This window comes from Arachis ipaensis, chromosome B05 (genome assembly GCF_000816755.2).
Source record: "Arachis ipaensis cultivar K30076 chromosome B05, Araip1.1, whole genome shotgun sequence".
In the NCBI taxonomy this organism is placed as follows: domain Eukaryota; kingdom Viridiplantae; phylum Streptophyta; class Magnoliopsida; order Fabales; family Fabaceae; genus Arachis; species Arachis ipaensis.
The window spans coordinates 144,918,200-144,937,213 of NC_029789.2; the positions used below are offsets into that span (position 1 = coordinate 144,918,200).

Here is a 19,014-nt window from a genome sequence, read left to right on the forward strand (position 1 = left end):
CAAAAGAAAAACACATGATATATTTGAAGGTCAACTATATGGTTTAGTATCTTAATCTATCTCCACTAGTTGAAATATAATTTACTAGTTTATTATTGCAATTATTGGCCTTAAGTAGTTAAGTTACATAATAAAACTGCAAAAGACAAATTGCAAACCAAATTATGATGACAACATTTTCAAAAGCAGGCTTAATCCTATTGGAAATTTCAATATATTAGGTGAAATACGTTGTATAAATTATTAATGCTAAACTAATGATATTATTTTAAACCCAAATACAACTAATGCTTCTTTAGGTCATCATGATAATTATCATGGATAAATTCTTGTTAATTAGCCCTCTCCCCTCCTAATCACACACACACTAAATTAATCACACAACATAATGGACGATGAAAAAACGACAGTGCGTTTTGGTGTCCTTGGTTGTGCTCACATCTCCATCAAACTTTGCAAGGCCATACTTAGAGCACCAAATGCCACTCTTCAGGCCATAGGCAGCCGTTCTCTAGAGAAGGCAACTGCCTTCGTGGCCGAGAACGGCCTGCCGGAGGCAGTTAGGGTTTATGGTAACTATGAAGGTGTTCTTGATGATGATCACGTGGATGCTGTGTACATTCCTCTCCCAACAGCTCTGCACGTGACATGGGCAGTAAGAGCTGCTGAGAGAGGAAAGCATATACTTTTGGAGAAACCGGTGGCGATGAACACGGCGGAGCTTGACCGAATTCTTGAGGCTTGTGAGGGTAATGGGGTTCAATTCATGGATGGGACCATGTGGGTGCACCACCCTCGTACGGCTAAAATGAAGGAAGCTTTATCTGATGAACAACGTTTTGGTCAACTCAAATGGGTATGTGTTAATCAATTTTATATATGTATTGTTGTTGATGTTCTTTTTCTTGTGTTTTACAATTTGAGTTACCCTAGATTCACTCATGCATGAAGATACATATATGCCAACATAGAAAGACAAATCCTTATTCCTTTGAAATAAAAAAAGGGGGTAGAAATTCAAGATTTAAATGTAGTTAATTCGAAAACACAAATAGGATTTTGTTTTTGAAACACTATTATCCCATTTGAAGAGTAACTTTCATAATATTCGAAAAAATATTATTAGCTTCCCTTAGGTTCTTGATAATAGAAAGAACAATACCTTGGACTAAAAAATATATCTTCCTTTTTTCTTTTCTTTATCATTTCTTATTTTTCATCTTTAGAAATGTTCAAATAATAATAATCACAAGTGTGTCAACTTTTTGTCCACTTGATTATAAAAATACATTTGATTATGATATATATAAACCTTCTATCTACTTCCTACATTGATAATAAGCCTTTCTTAGTTTTAGAATATTTTAATAGTCTTTGTAAACCCCCTCATTCATTAGATGCCTTCTAGTTTAATCAATCTTAAAATTAAACTTATTTAAACATGCTAAATAATTTTTAATTTAATAATCAATTATGTTAAATATACATTAAAACTAACTATTAATATAAAATACATATTAAAAATAAATTAAAACTATACTTATTTTTATATATAAATATATAGTAATTAATTTAGTGATTGATTTTTATACATAGTATTTTTTTTAAATAATATTTGTATTTTTATTAAAGGTGACTTACAGTTATGAATGGACGGTATAATAGAGACTAAAATGAACAAGATTTAAATTAAATTGCCTTTTAGATACCAAAGTTATGCCTGTACTTTATTAGACAAAATTAGAATTAATATTGATAAAATCGATAAGAATGCTGGCTATTAGTTAAATTAGTTCCTTAATTTTACACACGTGACAACATTTCCATATATTGTGATTAAACAAATTATAGTTTTGTCTTGGTAGGCATAAATTAAGGTTGGCAACATTCCAAATAGAGCCAGTATTAGTTGTGGGGTACTTTTCAATGGGTCTTGAAAAGTTATCTGCCACTTTTTTATATTAGTAGTCATATACTCTCATATTAGTATAAGATGTGAAGATATTGCAACATATTAATAATTTAATTCATTTGCTTTTAAAGTAATTGTGAAATGTATCCAAAAAGACAAGATTGTATTTATTTTTTTTTTTTTGGTTCTTTGGGACAAGATTGTATTTGTATTCATTCTAAATAAGCTTCTTCCTTTATGTTCTGGGCTTTTTTTATTGGGCTTCTGTTGACAAACATTGCACTCATGTTAGTCAGCTTATTGGGCTCAAATTGAACTGAAATGGGCTTACAAATGTGATTAGATTTTGATGTTATAGACTTCACAACCCTCATGCCAAGAAAAAAAAAAGACTTTACAACCCTATTATTCTTTAAAGTTGCAATCAGAAACCAATGAAAAAGTGACACATAAAATATTGTATTAAATTAGTTAAATTTAAATTAAGGTAGAAACTCAGATGTAGTCACTTTATGAAAAATTGATAAAGTTGATAATTGAGAGTGCTTAAATAGTTTGATTTATTTGACTAAATTTTCATCTAACAGCTCTCAATTATCAACTTCACTTCACGTGAAATATCTGCACTTAGTTTTTATCTTAAATTAATACATCAAAATTTACTCGTATATAAAGATGTCTTTGTGTAAAAATAATAACTAAGATATGAATACCTATTAACTAACTGGACTCGGTTTCTATGAATTAGATACACAGTTGTCTGACGTACAATCCCGGACCGGAGTTTCTAAAGCATAGTATCCGTGCAAAGCCGGACCTGGACGGCCTCGGCGCCCTCGGCGACACCGGCTGGTACTGTATACGCGCCATATTATGGGCCATGAACTACCAACTTCCAAATTCAGTGCTCGCTTTTCCCGGAGCCATTCTCAACGAACAAGGTGTAATAATCTCATGCGGCTCATCCTTGCATTGGGAAGATGGAAGATCTGCAACGTTCCATTGCTCCTTCTTATCTTACGTAACCTTTGACGTCACTGCTTTGGGAACCAAAGGATGTCTCCGTCTTCACGATTTCACTCTTCCGTTTGAGGAGAATTTCGGTTATGGAACCTTCTGTGAGGCTTCGGAGATGGATTATGGGAAGATTGAAGCGGGAAGGTGGTGCCCTAAGCCTAATGAGCATGTTGTGGAGACTGAGGTTCCTCAAGAGGTTTTGATGGTTAAAAAATTTGCTGAGTTGGTTTATAATATCAAGTTTTGTGGAGAGAAGCCTCTGAAGGAATGGAGTGTTGTGAGTAGAAAGACTCAAATTGTGTTGGATGCAGTGAAAGAATCTATTCAGAGAAATTATCAGCCTGTTGAAATTAAATAATTGTGAATTATTATTATATTAGATCTTGGAGTAGTAGTATATAATGTATTTAATTTGGTTAAGGACTTTGTTGCGTTGCTGTGAAAGGCTGCTTCATTGTTAATGTTGATTTGAGTTTATTATGTTTAATAGTTAATGAACATGGAAATTTGTTTACAACTGGTTTTTACAAGGTGAAATTATTACACGTTAATTTTTTTTAATTAAAAGAATAAATTACCATTTGTATTAATAAACGATACAGATGTTGACAAATATACTCATATAAGAATAAAATGACAATTATAATCATAGAAGATGGCTTCCGTGTACGTTAAGGTATTCTTGGCACATAGAAACTATCTTCCGTAGATACAATTGTCGTTTTATTCTTATATGGATACATTTGTCAACTTTTATATCTTTCATTAATACAGATAGTAATTTATTCTAATTAAAATTAATGCAATATACCCTTGTGTTTGTGAGCGTCCATCTTGAGTTTTGGAAAGTGTTTTTTCTATCAATTCAACTATGAACTATCACTATAGCAGTTAATTTCAGCCAACAAATATTGAATTGCATTGGTCAAACAAACTTACTCGAACAAAACATAAACCAAAAGAAGAGACGAAAACTACTTCAGATCTTGTTGCAAATGGTCGTTTATTCTCACTTGATGATGCTCCTCTCAACAAATACAATCATAGCAAGCATTCTACTCTTGTGATCCAATTCTTGGTAACACTTATTATCCATTTCTTGAATAAAGTCACGTTTCATAATTGTTGTTTATTAATTTTATAAGAACGATGAGTCTATAATTATTTGTTTGGGTCATTCCTTAGAATGAAGTAGATATATATAATACTAATTATATATTGTGCAAGGTTCAATATTTAGCTCATTACATGTAACTACTGTATATTTTGTTTGCTATGGTTGAAAACAGAAACTCGGGCACCAAATTTTAGTAATTTTGGCTAATATTTAATCGTATAAATATTAAATTATTTTTAATAAATAAATTTTATTAATTTATATATGTAATGTGTTATTTGTGAACGATTTCTCTCGCATGACTTTGGTATATTTTTTAAAACACAAATTTAAAGTATCTGACCAAATGATTCAAACTCAATTCAATAAGAAAATCCAAGTGCTTTACTCAGATAATGGTGGAGAATTTATAAATCAATCAATGCGCGATTTTTTTATGGAAAATGGTCTGATCCATCAGACTTCCTGTCCAAATACACCCCAACAAAATGGTGTGGCTGAGCGGCAAAATCGTAAGTTACTTGAGATGATCCGAGCCATACTTTTTGATGCACAAGCTCCAAAAACTTTTTGGCTTGAAACTATAGCGACCTCTGCCTACTTACTGAATCGCCTGCCTACCCAAGTTCTCCACTACAAAATACCCTTACAAGTCTTGGCTATTCAGACTACAATCCCGTCTATTCTAACCTTACCACCTCGAGTATTTGGATGTTCCGTCTTTGTCCATATCCCCAAAGTCAATAGAACCAAACTTGATCCTTGTGCAGAAAAATGTGTTTTCGTTGGGTATGCTACACACTAAAAGGGGTATAGGTGCTACAATCCAATCACTTGTCGTATTCATGTGACCATGGATTGTGATTTTTTAGAATCCGAATTTTACTTCAGCCGCCAACATGGCATTCAGGGGAGAACAATAATGAACCACCAAGTTGGTTAAATAACCTTTGTTGCCCAGAAACTGTTCAAACAGAGCAAGTAGATGGAGCCACCGAGCATACTTCACTCAACGTAGAAAATAACTCGGTACATACAACCAGTGAGAGTCCTTTTGAGAATGTCAAACAAGAGGTAAGTAATTGTCAATCTGATAATTTACTCCTTGTTTTTAATGAGGCCACTAATAATAACACTATAACATTGGAACATGAAGAGCCAGAGTCCAATACCTTTATTCTTCCTCCAAGAAGAAACAGAGGGATGCCTTTTGATCGGTACTCACCAAAACATGTTTTCCGTAACTCAAGATATCCGATAAGAGTGGATAGAGAAGGAATAACAAATGTTGCAAAGGCTTTTTCCACCAGACTCTTAACAGAAGTTATTCCAAAAACTGTACGAGAAGCCAATGAGAAAGCTGAATGGCAAAAAGCCATGAATACAGAAATGGAAGCTCTAGAGAAGAACAGAATTTGGAAGAAATGTATCTTACCGACAGAAAAAAAGTCAGTTGGGTACAAATGGGTTTTCACCATTAAACACAAGGCAGATGACACTATTAAACGGTACAAGACAAGGTTAATGGCCAAAGGTTATACCCAAATATGAATTTGGTTTTTTATTACAATGATCAGGAAACTGTATGATGCTTTTTCCGTTTGCAATACTTGAATCCCACAGCTATCTGGAGGACAAGGACAATGGAGTTAATTGCTTGTCTCCTTACTTCGTTGCCAATCTCAAAGGGGTTCATTTGCAAGGAGCAGATATAATTAGTGGTCAGAATCTAACTATTGATGGTGGCTTTACTATTAATCCAATGTCGGGTTTGTTTTCAATATCTTAATAAGTTTGAAGACTTTAAACTTGATGTCATATTTCGTGGACTGATTTGTTATTCTTGTTGTGATTGTGTACGGATATGGCAATGTGCAATTGTTTCCATCTAATAGTAAAATAAACAAATGTGTATGTTTGGTAAAGTCCTCAATAAGCTGCAATATAATTTCATAAATTAATATTCTGTCTAAATATATGTACCTGAAGTAAAACTATCCTTCAACATTATTCTTAATTGTTAACCTTATTATAAACTTTTAAGCTAAAAGCATAGTTTTCAATCTATAATTTGCAGCTTGTTATGGATTGGGAATTGTTGGATCTATCTGGAAGTTGCAGACGCTCCCATTCATCATGGTTGACACTTTTGAAGCACTGATCCACCATTTCTTCACTAACTAACTCAAGTTTTGAAGGCTCCCACTTAAAATAAGAGAAGAAAAAGGAAAATAAATCAACATTTAGTTGACAGATATGAAAAGAAATTTAAAACAGAATTATTTCTCTCTATACAAAAAAATGGCATATTATAGGAAACATTTCAAGTGTATTGGGGAGTACTGCTGCACCAATTGTTTTAACTGTTGATTTCAATTAATATATATTATATATATTTTTTATAATTCAGATCAACGGTTAAAATAATTGGAGCACCGGTACTCCCGATGCACCTGAAATGTTTCCTATACTATTTATATATCTTTCCAATACTAATAAGTAAGTAAGTATTTGTACTATTATACTTATTATTCTAGATGATAGTTTAAGTTGTTTATTCCTTATGTTAAATAATATAAATAATATCTTGTATCCTAAATTCATTAATATATACATATTGAGAGTAGAAAAATTATGCAATAAATCATATGTTATAAAGATTAGTTGATTTACACATAAATTAACTATATAGTGATTATAAAAAATAAAAAATTATTTATCATATATAATAATTCTTGATATATGTAGTGTCATGTATATATTTTAAATTGTTATTAAACAAGAGAGTTCAGAGTGTTTAAGTCATAGTTATCAAAACCGGACCAAACCGTACGATTTGAATGAAAAACTGATAAACCAATAGTCACTACAAGAATATGGCCGATTAGCTACCACAAAAAGAGTAGTAAAATTATCGCTAATCTGACGCAAAATATAATTTGGGACGGATTAGCTACCGTGTAGCACCTAATGCTTTCCTCGCTAATTACAAGTCGCAGATCAGTGAGGCAAACAGAACAGTTGCTATTTCATCGGAAAGTTGTTTAGCTACCGAATAGGTAGTCGCAAATCTATCACTAAAGTAAAAGCTAATTCCACTTGAACCCTGTCCGTATGATTCAATTAATTTGAGTGAATTGTAAAATAAAAAGGGAATTATTAGTTAAATAATTAAAAGTTAATTTCATGATCCTTTTTATTTGGACAAAAAATTGTAGTGGTGTTAAAATATTTACCTCAAAGAGATCATAACTAACGGTTCCTCTAATGACATGGCTGGCAATATTATAATCCCGATAAAGACATTCTTCGATATTTTGTATTCGACTTTTTCTTATCTGAAAGACATCAAATTGTAGCATTTTTTTTCAATAATTAATAATTAAAAGAGAAAATTCTACTCTCCTCCCATGTGAGATGCTAAAATGACACTCCTCTCCCCTCTATTTTATAAATATACATTCTTCTCCCTTCTAACTTTTAAAAAACCTCCTCTTTAATCCATTTTAAATTTTTTTGTGTTAACTAATATTAACTTTATCCATTTTTTTTAAAAAATAAATTATTTTTTTAAAAAAATACCCATTAACAAAAGTTTTATTTTTTATCATTAAATTTTTCTTACCAAAATACCCTTTAATAAATTATTCTTTTATTGATTAAATTATACTTTTACCAAAATATTTTTAAAAAATTAATAATTAAATTATTTTTTTCTAAGATACCTACCCTAAATAGATAAAGTTAACATTAGTTAACACAAAAAGTTTAAAATAGATTAAAGATGAGGTTTTTTAAAAGTTAGAAGGGAGAAAAATGTACATTTATAAAATAGAAGGGAATGGAATGTTATTTTAACATTTTACAAGAAAAGAGAATAGAATTTTCTCTAATTAAAAAATTACAACTAACTAATAATATATTTTTTAAGGACTAACATACTTACTAATTTAAGAGTTATTTTGAGACTTATGGGACTTGCTGAACGCATTGAGCTTAATGCATCTGTTATCCACTTTTCTGTTCCATTTTCTAATAATTCATTTTCCTATAAATATAATTAATCATTTAAAATTAAATAATACTTTATTTATTCCAAGATAAAATGTATAAACTTTGTACGTCTAATTAACTTGATGCGTATACTTACCAAAGTATGGATTATATCTTCCACAGTTTCTTTGGAAAAACATTTGTTTATAATCTCCAATCTGTTTTGAGTTGTTGCTCTTCACACTATCAATTCTCAAAGTGCAGAAAATCATAAAAAAAAATTTCTTTTTATACCAATTATTGACTTACCTCATAAAAGAGCTGTTTTTTCTTGCATATGCTTTGTTAGCAAAAGTTTCTATTAACGTGGCAATAGTTGATACATTTGAAGAAGTAACAGCTTGCAGGGCATTTTCCAAAGATTGTAGCCTCTATTACCAAAAATAAATAAATAATTTATGCAAATATCTAATTATATATTATTATAATTATTTTTAAATTTATTAGTTTTTTTTTAAAGATAAATGTTATTTTATTAATATAAAATAAAAGTATTTCCATAAAGAAGTATAAAAAAAATTGGGTATTTCCATTTATCATTAACTGTGACTGAAAGACTAAGAGTTTAGAAAAGAGTAAAGTAAGAGCAAAGAAAATTAGCAGCATCTATCAGCATCTATCATGTATGGCTTACGAGTTCACGCACTAAATTGTTGGCTTCTTTCACTATCTCTGGTGCCGGGTTTATTACCTTCTCAAAAACACACCGATTCCTCGCTTTCCAAGTGCTCAAACACAGCGCCGCTATGAGGAGGGTCTTTTGTCTACCGTCGAATTGAGCCGCTGCCCAGGATAAGACTAGTTGCCACCAATTGAAAAAGGTCTCTTCTTCTCTCATCCATAGGTCAGGGGTTATTAAACTTAGGCTCCATATTATTGAAGACAGGGGGAATTGGAACAAAGGATGAGAAATTGATTCAGCTTTCAACATGCATCGTGGACAAGTGGCAGGAGTGGATGCGAACCGGCTGTGAACTTGTTGCAACCCCGGAAGCTTTTCATGAAAACTTTTCCATAGAAAAACCTTAATTTTATGAGGTAATTTCAATTCCCAAATGTTATTCCAGACTCTGTTGTTCTGTATGTTCTGGGTCTCAATGAAGTAGGAGAATGAAAGAATCCATAAACAATTTTGTATCCTGACCCAACTTCATATATACCAGATTTTGTCCAGCACCAATTAACTTCATCCTCCTCCTCTGTTGGTTTGATTGAAAAAATTTTATTGCATATATCAACTGAAAAATTGACTCAATCAGATTTCTATTCTAGCTTCTATCAGGATTTAGTAACGCACTAATGTAATACACTTGCAGATTTGGCGAGCTTGTGAGTGTATTTTGAGGGACATTAAGGGGCACTGGTGGTGGGAGTCAGGGGTCATGGAAGATGCGAACATTAGTACCAGAGCCTATTTTCCATAACAAGCCTTTCTCGATCACCTTGCGCCCTTCAAGAACACTTCTCCAGCCCCACGACGGTACGCTTCCTATCTCTGCATGTAGAAAATCTGTATATCTAAAATATTTAGCTTTGAGCATTCTTGATAGAGTAAAATTAGGGTATTTCATTAGACGTCAACATTGCTTGCCCAATAACGCCAAATTTTGCGCCTTTAGGTCTTTGATCCCCAACCCTCCATCTTTCTTCGGTCTCGTCATTGTGTCCCATTTAATCCAAACCATTCTTCGTTCTATGCCTTTTTGACCCCACCAAAATTGCGAGAGCATGCTATGAATCTCACTCAACAGCGTGTCCGGGAGCTTGAAACAAGAGAGTGTATAAATAGGAATCGCCTCCCCCACCGCTCTCAATAGCGTGTGCCTGCCACCTGATGACAATAGACTTCTTTTCCAACCCATAATCATCTTCTGAACTTTATCCTTGATAGCTCCAAAGGTTGCTTTATTTTATTTTTGAACTATAGAGGGCAGTCCCAGGTATTTGTCTTGTGCTCCGATAAGTTCAATATTTAGTGTCTGAGCAACTGTTAGTCTTGTATTCTGAGGTGTGTTGTGACTGAAAAAGATAGCCAGCTTATTCAAATTGACTTTTTGCCCACTGAAACCCTCATAAATCTCTAACAATTCTAGAATACTTTGACTTGTATTAGGTGCGCTCTTGCAAAAAAGGATTGAATCATCAGCAAACAAAAGGTGATTAACTGTTTGGCATCTCCGATTAACTTGAACTCCTTGAATTAATCTGTTTTGCTCTTCCTTGTGTAGTAAGAAGGAAAGCCCTTCTGCACAAAAAAAGAAAGAGATATGGAGATAAGGGGTCACCCTGTCGGATGCCCCTATTTGGCCTAAAATAGCCAAAAGGTTGACCTTCCACAACGACAAAGTAAGAAACAGTCGTTACCAATTCCTTAGTCCAGTTAATCCATTTAGCATCAAAGCCCAGCTTATCCATAATATACCATAAGAAATGCCATTCAACCTTATCATAAGCCTTGCTCATGTCTAGTTTAATAGCCATCTCATATTCTGCTCTACTTCTCTTATTTTTCAAATAGTGCATACGTGGGCAATTCGAATATTATCTTAAATGAGTCTACCTTTGAGAAATGCACTCTGATTTGGACTTATAATTTTATTCATAATACCTTGTAATCGGTGCACCATAACTTTAGAAATAATTTTATACATAACTGAAGACAAACTGATCGGTCGTACCTGAGTCATGTCACTGGCATCTGGCACCTTTGGAATCAAACAAATTTGAGTATGATTGAAACTTTTTAGAAAATTTCCACTGTGAAAGAAACTTCTCACTGCCTTAAAAACGTCACCTCCAACTATATCCCAGAAAAAGTGAAAAAACTTAGCTGTAAACCCGTCATCACCAGGAGCACTCTGAGCATGAACACTAAATGTAACTCTTTTGACCTCGTCCATAGTTACTGGCCTTTGGAGCCTACGGTTCATGGAAGCTGTAACCTTAGGCTCCAAATCCTCTAAGTATGGATTCAGATCAGCCGAACAAGAAGAAATAAAAATATCGCAAAAGTAGTCTTTAGCTACCTTTGTAATATCATCCGGTTTCGATGCAATCTCATTGTCTCTCCCCACTAATCTCCAAGTTCTGTTCCTTCGCATCCTTGATTGAAATTTCTGATGAAAGAATCTAGTGTTCTGATCTCCTTCTTTTAGCCACTTGACTCTAGATTTTTCTCGCCAATAGCTCTCTTCTTTCAAATATGCCAGCTCCAACTTCTCCTCCAAACAGGTAACCTCCTTTCCCCCATTGATTTCAGCCACCCGCAACTCCTCTAGTTTAGCTTGAAGGTCCTCAATTTCTTTCCGAGAGTTTGCTTTGTGAGTTTTCTATCATTGAACTAGTCTATATCTACAAACTTTCAACTTTTGGGCCAAGGAGAACATAACCGAGCTTACAACCTCCATTCTCCACACTTCACTGACAATTCTCTTGACATCCTCTTCTCCACACCAACGTTCCTGGTATTTAAACCGCCTTTTACTATGCCAGGATTGAGGTTCGGTTTCCATCAAAATTGGAGCATGATCCGAGCCTGACTCTGTGAGCCTGTGCACCACTGCATTCGGAAACTTCAACTTCCATTCCATCCCAACTAAATAGCGGTCAAGCCTCTCCTTCACCAAATCCTCTCCTTGTCTTCAATTTGTCCACGTGAAAGGGCGCCCCACCATTCCAATATCCACTAATTCGTTACTATCAATAAAATTAGTGAATGTTGCAATGGTGGTTGCTGATTTTTTGCCTCCATCCTCCTTTTTCGTTGGCTTGTTATAGCATTAAAATCACCTGCTATTACCACTTTTTCTTCCAGGTGTTGGCTTATTGTTGTAAGCTCCTCAAACTGTAAGGATCGAATTTGTTCTGAACAACTCAAATGGACACCAATGAACGCCCATACCTCACTGCTTCTGACTTCCTTAATTTCGGCTGACACAAAGAATTCTCCACTGCTAATAATTTGAACACAGATGCTGTCCTTCCAAGCTAGCACAAGTCCTCCTGCCACTCCTGCCAGGTTAACAATATGCCAATTTTTGTAGCTGCATACCTGAAGTTTTGCTTCCACCTGACGAGATTGATTCTTTGTTTCACTTATAAACACAATCTCGGGGGAGTGGAATTTACAGATCCCTTTTAAGGTGTGAATTGTCAGGGGTCTCCCCAAACCCCAACAATTCAAAACTATAGTTCTCATGGCGCCTTGGGTGTCATTTGTAGGCTGGCACCCTCCACCATCTGTTCAACTGCATTTTCATCCTCTGTTCTTGCTTTCTTTGTAGATCCTTCAGCTATACCACTCATCAACCTTCTTTTAGGTTCACTTTTAGTATCTGACTTTGCAGCACCTTTTCTTGCTAACCTTTTCCACTTCCTACCTTTCTCTGTGGTGAGACACTGCCCAATAGCAAATTGCATAAGCTGCCCTTCATCCTCCTTGGTATTGGACTGACCAGCTATGATAACCTCCATGCATTCTGTTCTAGAATTGGTTGATTGAGGTGACTCAGGTGCTGCCCTGTTACCAGTGTCTTGTGATTTCAAACTTTGTTTCCCTTCTTGCATTGACATCCCTACAAATTCTTCCAATAAGCAGTTTGAGACCGGTTTTTTCTTACGTTGAGTGGCCTTATTCTGATTTTGGGTTGAGTTATTGAATGTTCTTTCTCCTTCAGAGTAGATTCACGTTCCCACTTGGCTGGCTTTAGCCCATTCGCCAATGTCATCCTCTTTTACCATATCACTCTCTGTGTCCTTCAGTAGATCATGGCAGTTTTTCACCTCGTGCCCCAATTTTGCGCAATAGGTACAGAACTTTTCAAGTCTCTCATAGCGCAGTACCACTTCTACCTCCTTTTTATTAGGTCCTGCCACTATTAACTGATCTCTCACTTGCCTGGCAGCATCAATATTGATTTTGGCCTTCACAATCCTAGTTTCTCTGCCTCGCATCTGAAATTTACCTACCTCCAACACTGTGCCCAGTTTCTCTCCCAATTTACGTCAAACTTCGAGAGTTTTAAACGATTCTGGAAAATCCCAAAATTGAACCCAAACTGGAAAATTGGAAATAATCTCTTCATCATAGTTCTGATCTTCCTTCCATCTCTTGACATTGAGCACATAATCTTTGAATAGCCATAGAGAACCACGTTCAATACGCAAGACATCCACTTCTTTATTAAAAAAGAATTGGAAGGAATTATCCCCTTTGTCACTCACACTAAATCCTTCCAGGTTTTCCCATATAGCCTTTAAAACATTCTCCATGGTTCCAACTGAGAAGGTTTTGGAAGCAAAGAGTCTGCCATAGAGACTATTGGAGCAAGCGTTAATACCTTCTGATATGTCTGCCTCTTCCAATAGAATCACATTCCTACCTCCTTTCCGGTTGTCTTCCTCAGTCCAATCTTCATCCTTCGTTGTCTCAGCCATTCAGATTACGAAAACTTGTATTGAGATTTAATTGACATTGACAATGTAGCCTTGACGACAGTAGGAACTCCGTTAAAAAATCCTAACAGAACACTAAAAAATCCTAATAGAGCAATTTAAAAGAGTACGTACTCCTCGTACTCTCAGAGTCTAATTATATGAAGGGAATTATCTATTTCCCTCTTAATTCTCTCTAATCCTCTTTGTTTGATTAATTCTTTCTATATTCAATTTCTTTCTCCAACAACGGTGCTTTTATTGACCACTCTATCTAATTTTTGGAATGGTTTGATGGACTCAAACATCACCCAAACTATCAGTGTGAGTGAGTATTACGACAAATTCACAGCTTACGCAAATCGTGTTCGTATGAAGAAGACTCAACAGAATCAGAATTTTAAATCTCAGATCTAGAAATCCAATCAAAATTTCAAGGTACAGTTCCAGCATCACCGCCATGGCGTTGGACAATGATGATGCTTATAGCACCACTCGGGGCAACGGTGATGGCGATGGGGAACTCACGGGCATAAGCAGGTCTGAGGACGGCGCCGTCGCGAAGGGAAAGGTGGAGGACGAGGATCTATCGGATCGGAAACTCGACACCAAAGCTGCGTTGCTGGTTCACAAACGCGGCGATCGTAGGTGGAGCAGTTGCGAGAAAGAACGCGACGAACGACGAGGTGGTAGCGCAGCGTAGAGGACGATGCTGCCGTGAAGGGGAGGCAGAGAACGTTTGCGAAAGCAACGGTGTCGAACGCAGATCTTCGGGCAAGAGCGGCGATGATGCGGAGGCCACCACCACTACCTTCTTATATGTCTGCCTCTTCCAATAGAATCACATTCCTACCTCCTTTCCATTTGTCTTCCTCGATTCGATCTTCATCCCTAGTTGTCTCAGGCATGCAGATTACGTAAACTTGTATTGAGATTTAATTGACGTTAACAATGTAGCCTTAACGACAGTAGAAATTCTATTAAAAAATCCTAACAGAGCAATTTAAAAGAGTACGTACTCCTCGTACTCTCAGAGTCTCTCACGTGGCTTTCAAACTTACTAGTTAAAGATATTCATCCAAATATATGAATTTAATTAGATGAAAATGTAAAGTAGTTGTTACGAGTAAAATATTGGCCAAGCTCAATTAGTATAGTTTCATTTACTATAAATAGAGATAGTAAAAATATAATAGGAAAGAAAGTAATTTGTATTTTTTTTTTTGGAATTCAATGAAGGAAATTATCTCTTTTCCTCTTAATTCTCTCTAGAATAAAGTATCGTTTTTGTGTAAGTATCAAAGTTGTCCCTAACATTTGAATCATACTATTTAAGTCCCTAACGTTTCAAAATTGACTCAATGTTGTCCTGCCGTTAGGAATCTATTAACGGAATTGACGGTGGGACAAAATTGAGACGATTTTGAAACGTTAGGGACTTAAATAGAACGAACACGTTGGGGACAAAAATGATACATAGAAATAAATTTTAATTTTATCCTTCAATAATATTATTTTTTACAGTACATAGTTATTCAATTATTTTTCAATCACATCTAAGTAAATTACACTTAATCACATTAATTTTATTCTAAATAAATTTATTTTTTTTATAATTTTACTCTTAAAAATTTTTACTCATCATAAAATATTTGTAAAATGACTAGTACATAAACTTGTTAGGGAACAAAAATAATACCTATACAATAAAGTAATGTGATTCTAGTCATTTTACAAACATTTCATGATGAGTAAAAATTTTTAAGAGTAAAATTATAAAAAAATAAATTTATTTAGAATCAAAGTAATGTGATTAAGTGTAATTTACTTAAATGTGATTAAAAAATAATTGAATAACTATGTACCGTAAAAGATTGATATTAGTGAAGGATAAAATTAAAATTTAATTTTATGTATCGTTTTTGTCCCCCAACGTTTTTGTCTTATTTAAGTCCTTAACGTTTCAAAATCTTTTCAATTTTGTCCCGCTGTCAATTTCGTTAACAGATTCTTAACGGCAGGACAACATTGAGTCAATTTTGAAACGTTAGGAATTTAAATAGGACGATTCAAACGTTAGGGACAACTTTGAGACTTACCCCAAACGTTGAGGACAAAAACAATACTTTACTCTTCTCTCTAATCCTCTCTGTTTGATTAATTCTTTCTATATTCAATTTCTTTCTCCAACAGTAGTCTTAAGAACAATTTATTAAAATTAAAGTCATAAATAAATCTAACAAAAGTGGATTCAAAAAACATCATCAAAAATAAAAATGGTGAAAGTTTTACCATTGAAGGGATGAAATGAGTGGCTAAACCACATGCTAGCATTTCTGCTCCCTTCAAACGTGTGCCAGTTAACCCCAAGTATTCCCCTGCATAAATAAGGTATTAATTTTAAAATGATTAAGTTTGATCAAGTTAGATAATCCAACCCTATTTATATGTTTAATTTTTTTAAGGGTAAAATACTAAATTGGTCCCCTAAGTTTGGGTAATTCTGTTTTAGTCCTTAAGGTTTAAAGTATTCTATTTGAATCCAAAAAAGTTTCATTTAGCATCAATTTAGTCTCACAGTGAGGTCAAAATTAAATAATTAACAAGATGTCCTACATAACAACAGTTCAAGAACAAAATCGATAATTTGGAGAACAAGTACAAGCTCTAGAGGTACAAAATCAACCATTGATGCATCAATACATTTATTTATCATTTTCTTTAGTTTTATAGAAAATATTTTATTTATATTATAAAAAAATAATAAATAAATGTATTGATGTATCAATAGTTGATTTTATACCTCTGGAGCTTGTACTTGTTCTCCAGATTATCGATTTTGTTCTTGTACTGTTGTTATGTAGGACATTTTGTTAATTATTTAATTTTGATCTCACTGTGAGACTAAATTGATGCTAAATGAAACTTTTTTGAATTCAAATAGAATACTTTAAACCTTAAGGACCAAAACAGAATTACACCCAAACCTAGAGGACCAATTTAGTACTTTACCTTTTTTTTAAGATATAGTTTCTTTTCTCCAACCGTTAAATAACATTTAATTATAATGGTTTTTTTAATAAATAATAATTTTAATATTTACCGTTTTATACAAAAATACAACTATTTAGTATTTTATATATTATTTCTCATTTTTGCAGTCAGTGTATTATTCTCCAATTTCACAGTCTCTAATATTTATATGAGTAATGGTATATATAATCAATAAAATTTATTATTTTGATTAATATTTAACTAATAAAAATATTTTTAAAACCCTAAATCTTAAATTTTAATAGTATAAAAATAAAATATTAACTATTACAGTGATAATCCTAAAGGTTGCGTTCATGGACAGAGTTGCTCCTCCTCCCATGGCCACTCCATCAATCAGACACACCTTAATTGTTATTATCATTAGAAACAATGATAGCCAATTTTAATTGTTTAATATACCTAATAAATAAACAAGAGTTTTGCTATGCTGTATTTTAATGGTATTGATTAATCCATATCATAAAAAAAATACTTTAATATTTTTAATATATTCAATGTATTAAAAACTAAAAACGTAAAAAAAATAATATTAAAACATTTTTTCAATAATATACTTAATCAATTTTTTTACCGCACATGTATATGATAGCAAAACCCATAAAACAAAAATGATGAAATTTATTAAGGAACAAGTAGTGTAGTATTAACTATTAACTATATAACTCACCACGTGCTTTTTGTAGGTCGCTACCAAGTGATTTAGAGTGAGTGCTTTCCTATAGAATATTAGAGGATAGGTCCAATGTCCTGGTTTCATATATAGATCATGAGATTAAATTAATGTAATGGTTTCATAAAGCATTATTGTATATTGGCTTAACACTCATTCAATATAAGATAATTATTAATTTCTTCCACCATAACCAATTTGAGTTGTTGGTCAGGGGTCAGCTTATTCGTTATTATCACCATAACCAATTTTGTGTTTATATGAACAACTTAGTCCAATAATAACTAGTATAACCATTTAATTTATACGATTTACCTGTTAATGAACATGTAACTGTTGCTAATACATCGCCGCCGGAACAAAAAGCTTTCGCATTACCCTATTTAACACAAACATATAAGATTTTGTAATTTCATTTTTATATCAGAGTACAAATTTGAATTAGGTCCATTATAATATTTTTTTTAATTCAAAATATAAACTTGCATTTGAGAAACCTGCAAAACACCGCAAAATTCTAAACTAATAGACATATAAATGATTATATATTTCCTTTCACAAAACTAATTGATCCCTTAATATACTGGAAGCTCCAATTGAAGACTTAATTGTGTAATATTAAAAAGAACAGAATTAATTTTAATATGAACTACACTTATACCATTTCATGGTTAAGACTATTTAGTTTGCTAGGCCTGTTTAGCATCACCACCTTTACACAAGAGTTTCCTGTGATTATAAGCACCTGTAAAGAGGCATATAATAATATAATTAATTTGAAAAATATAATAGCCACAATATTTTAATTCTTTTATAAGGCAGGTAGAGCAATTAGCTAAAGATTTAAGTAGATAATATTCCGTTCGTTAATCTCATTTGAGATAGGTGTCTCTTATATTTGTTTATGGATTTTATGAGCATGTTTTTAATTTCTAGTATTTGGAATAATGATGATTATCATGTTTTAGAATTTTTTTTTTGTTACGATAAAATGTTCTTATATGATAGTATACTTAGGGTAAAGTATAAATATACTCTTTATTCCTAAAGGTTTTGTAAACATTTTTCAAAATATTTTTAACATTTAATTTGATTTTATTTAATCTAATATTTTAATAAAATTATTTATCTTTTTGTTAAAATTTTTTATGGTCAAAATTATTTATTTTTACCAAAGTTATTACTCTTATTTATAACTATCAATTATCATCCTTCTCATCATTTGTTAACATCACTACCGTCCTTCTCTCAACCCACGGTTCTAGATGAAGGAGGATAAAAAAAAAATTTGAGGATGATGATTATTAGGTGTAAATAGAAATATTTTTAAAAAAATTAATTTGAGTATCAAAAAGTTTAATATAGAAATAAAATTGAAATGTCACTTCTATTATGAGTATATTTAATACAAATCAAAAATTTTAAGATAAAATTAAAACAAAATAAAACTTAAGAATATTTTTAAAATTTTTTACAAATTTTAAGGATAAAAAATATAGTTTAAAGTTTGCTCAATACTTAACATAGTTATTGTTTGGAGAATAATGCTAGATGAAGAATGATATTTTATTTATGGGTTAAGTATTGTTTTCGTCTCTAACGTCTTGGGTCAAAATCAAAATCGTCCCCAACTTTTTTTCGTTATTAAAATCATCCTCAACGTTCAAAAACACTTTAAAATCATCATTTCCCGAATTCTTAGACCAAAATACCCTCATCATCATTAAAAAAAAAAAAACACGAGAGGGGGCAGGG

At 32.9% G+C, this 19,014-nt stretch overlaps 2 protein-coding genes across 2 annotated transcripts in view; one reads left to right on the plus strand and one right to left on the minus strand.

Moving 5' to 3' along the window:
• Positions 240-3,427, plus strand: LOC107644692 (uncharacterized oxidoreductase At4g09670). Its single transcript, XM_016348619.2, has 2 exons — positions 240-856; positions 2,661-3,427. The coding sequence occupies exons 1-2, from the start codon at positions 389-391 to the stop codon at positions 3,285-3,287; spliced, it is 1,095 nt and encodes a 364-aa protein (XP_016204105.1). The 5' UTR covers positions 240-388; the 3' UTR covers positions 3,288-3,427.
• The window catches only part of LOC110272164 (3-hydroxyisobutyryl-CoA hydrolase 1-like), a 22,293-nt gene continuing 10,311 nt past the window's right edge, over positions 7,033-19,014 (minus strand). The window contains exons 6-9 of the mRNA XM_021124050.1: positions 8,197-8,257; positions 7,993-8,094; positions 7,283-7,384; positions 7,033-7,152 (exon numbers count right to left, since the gene is read on the minus strand). Of these exons, the coding sequence (XP_020979709.1) occupies positions 7,033-7,152; positions 7,283-7,384; positions 7,993-8,094; positions 8,197-8,257 (385 nt within the window). The remainder of the gene's footprint in view (positions 7,153-7,282; positions 7,385-7,992; positions 8,095-8,196; positions 8,258-19,014) is intronic.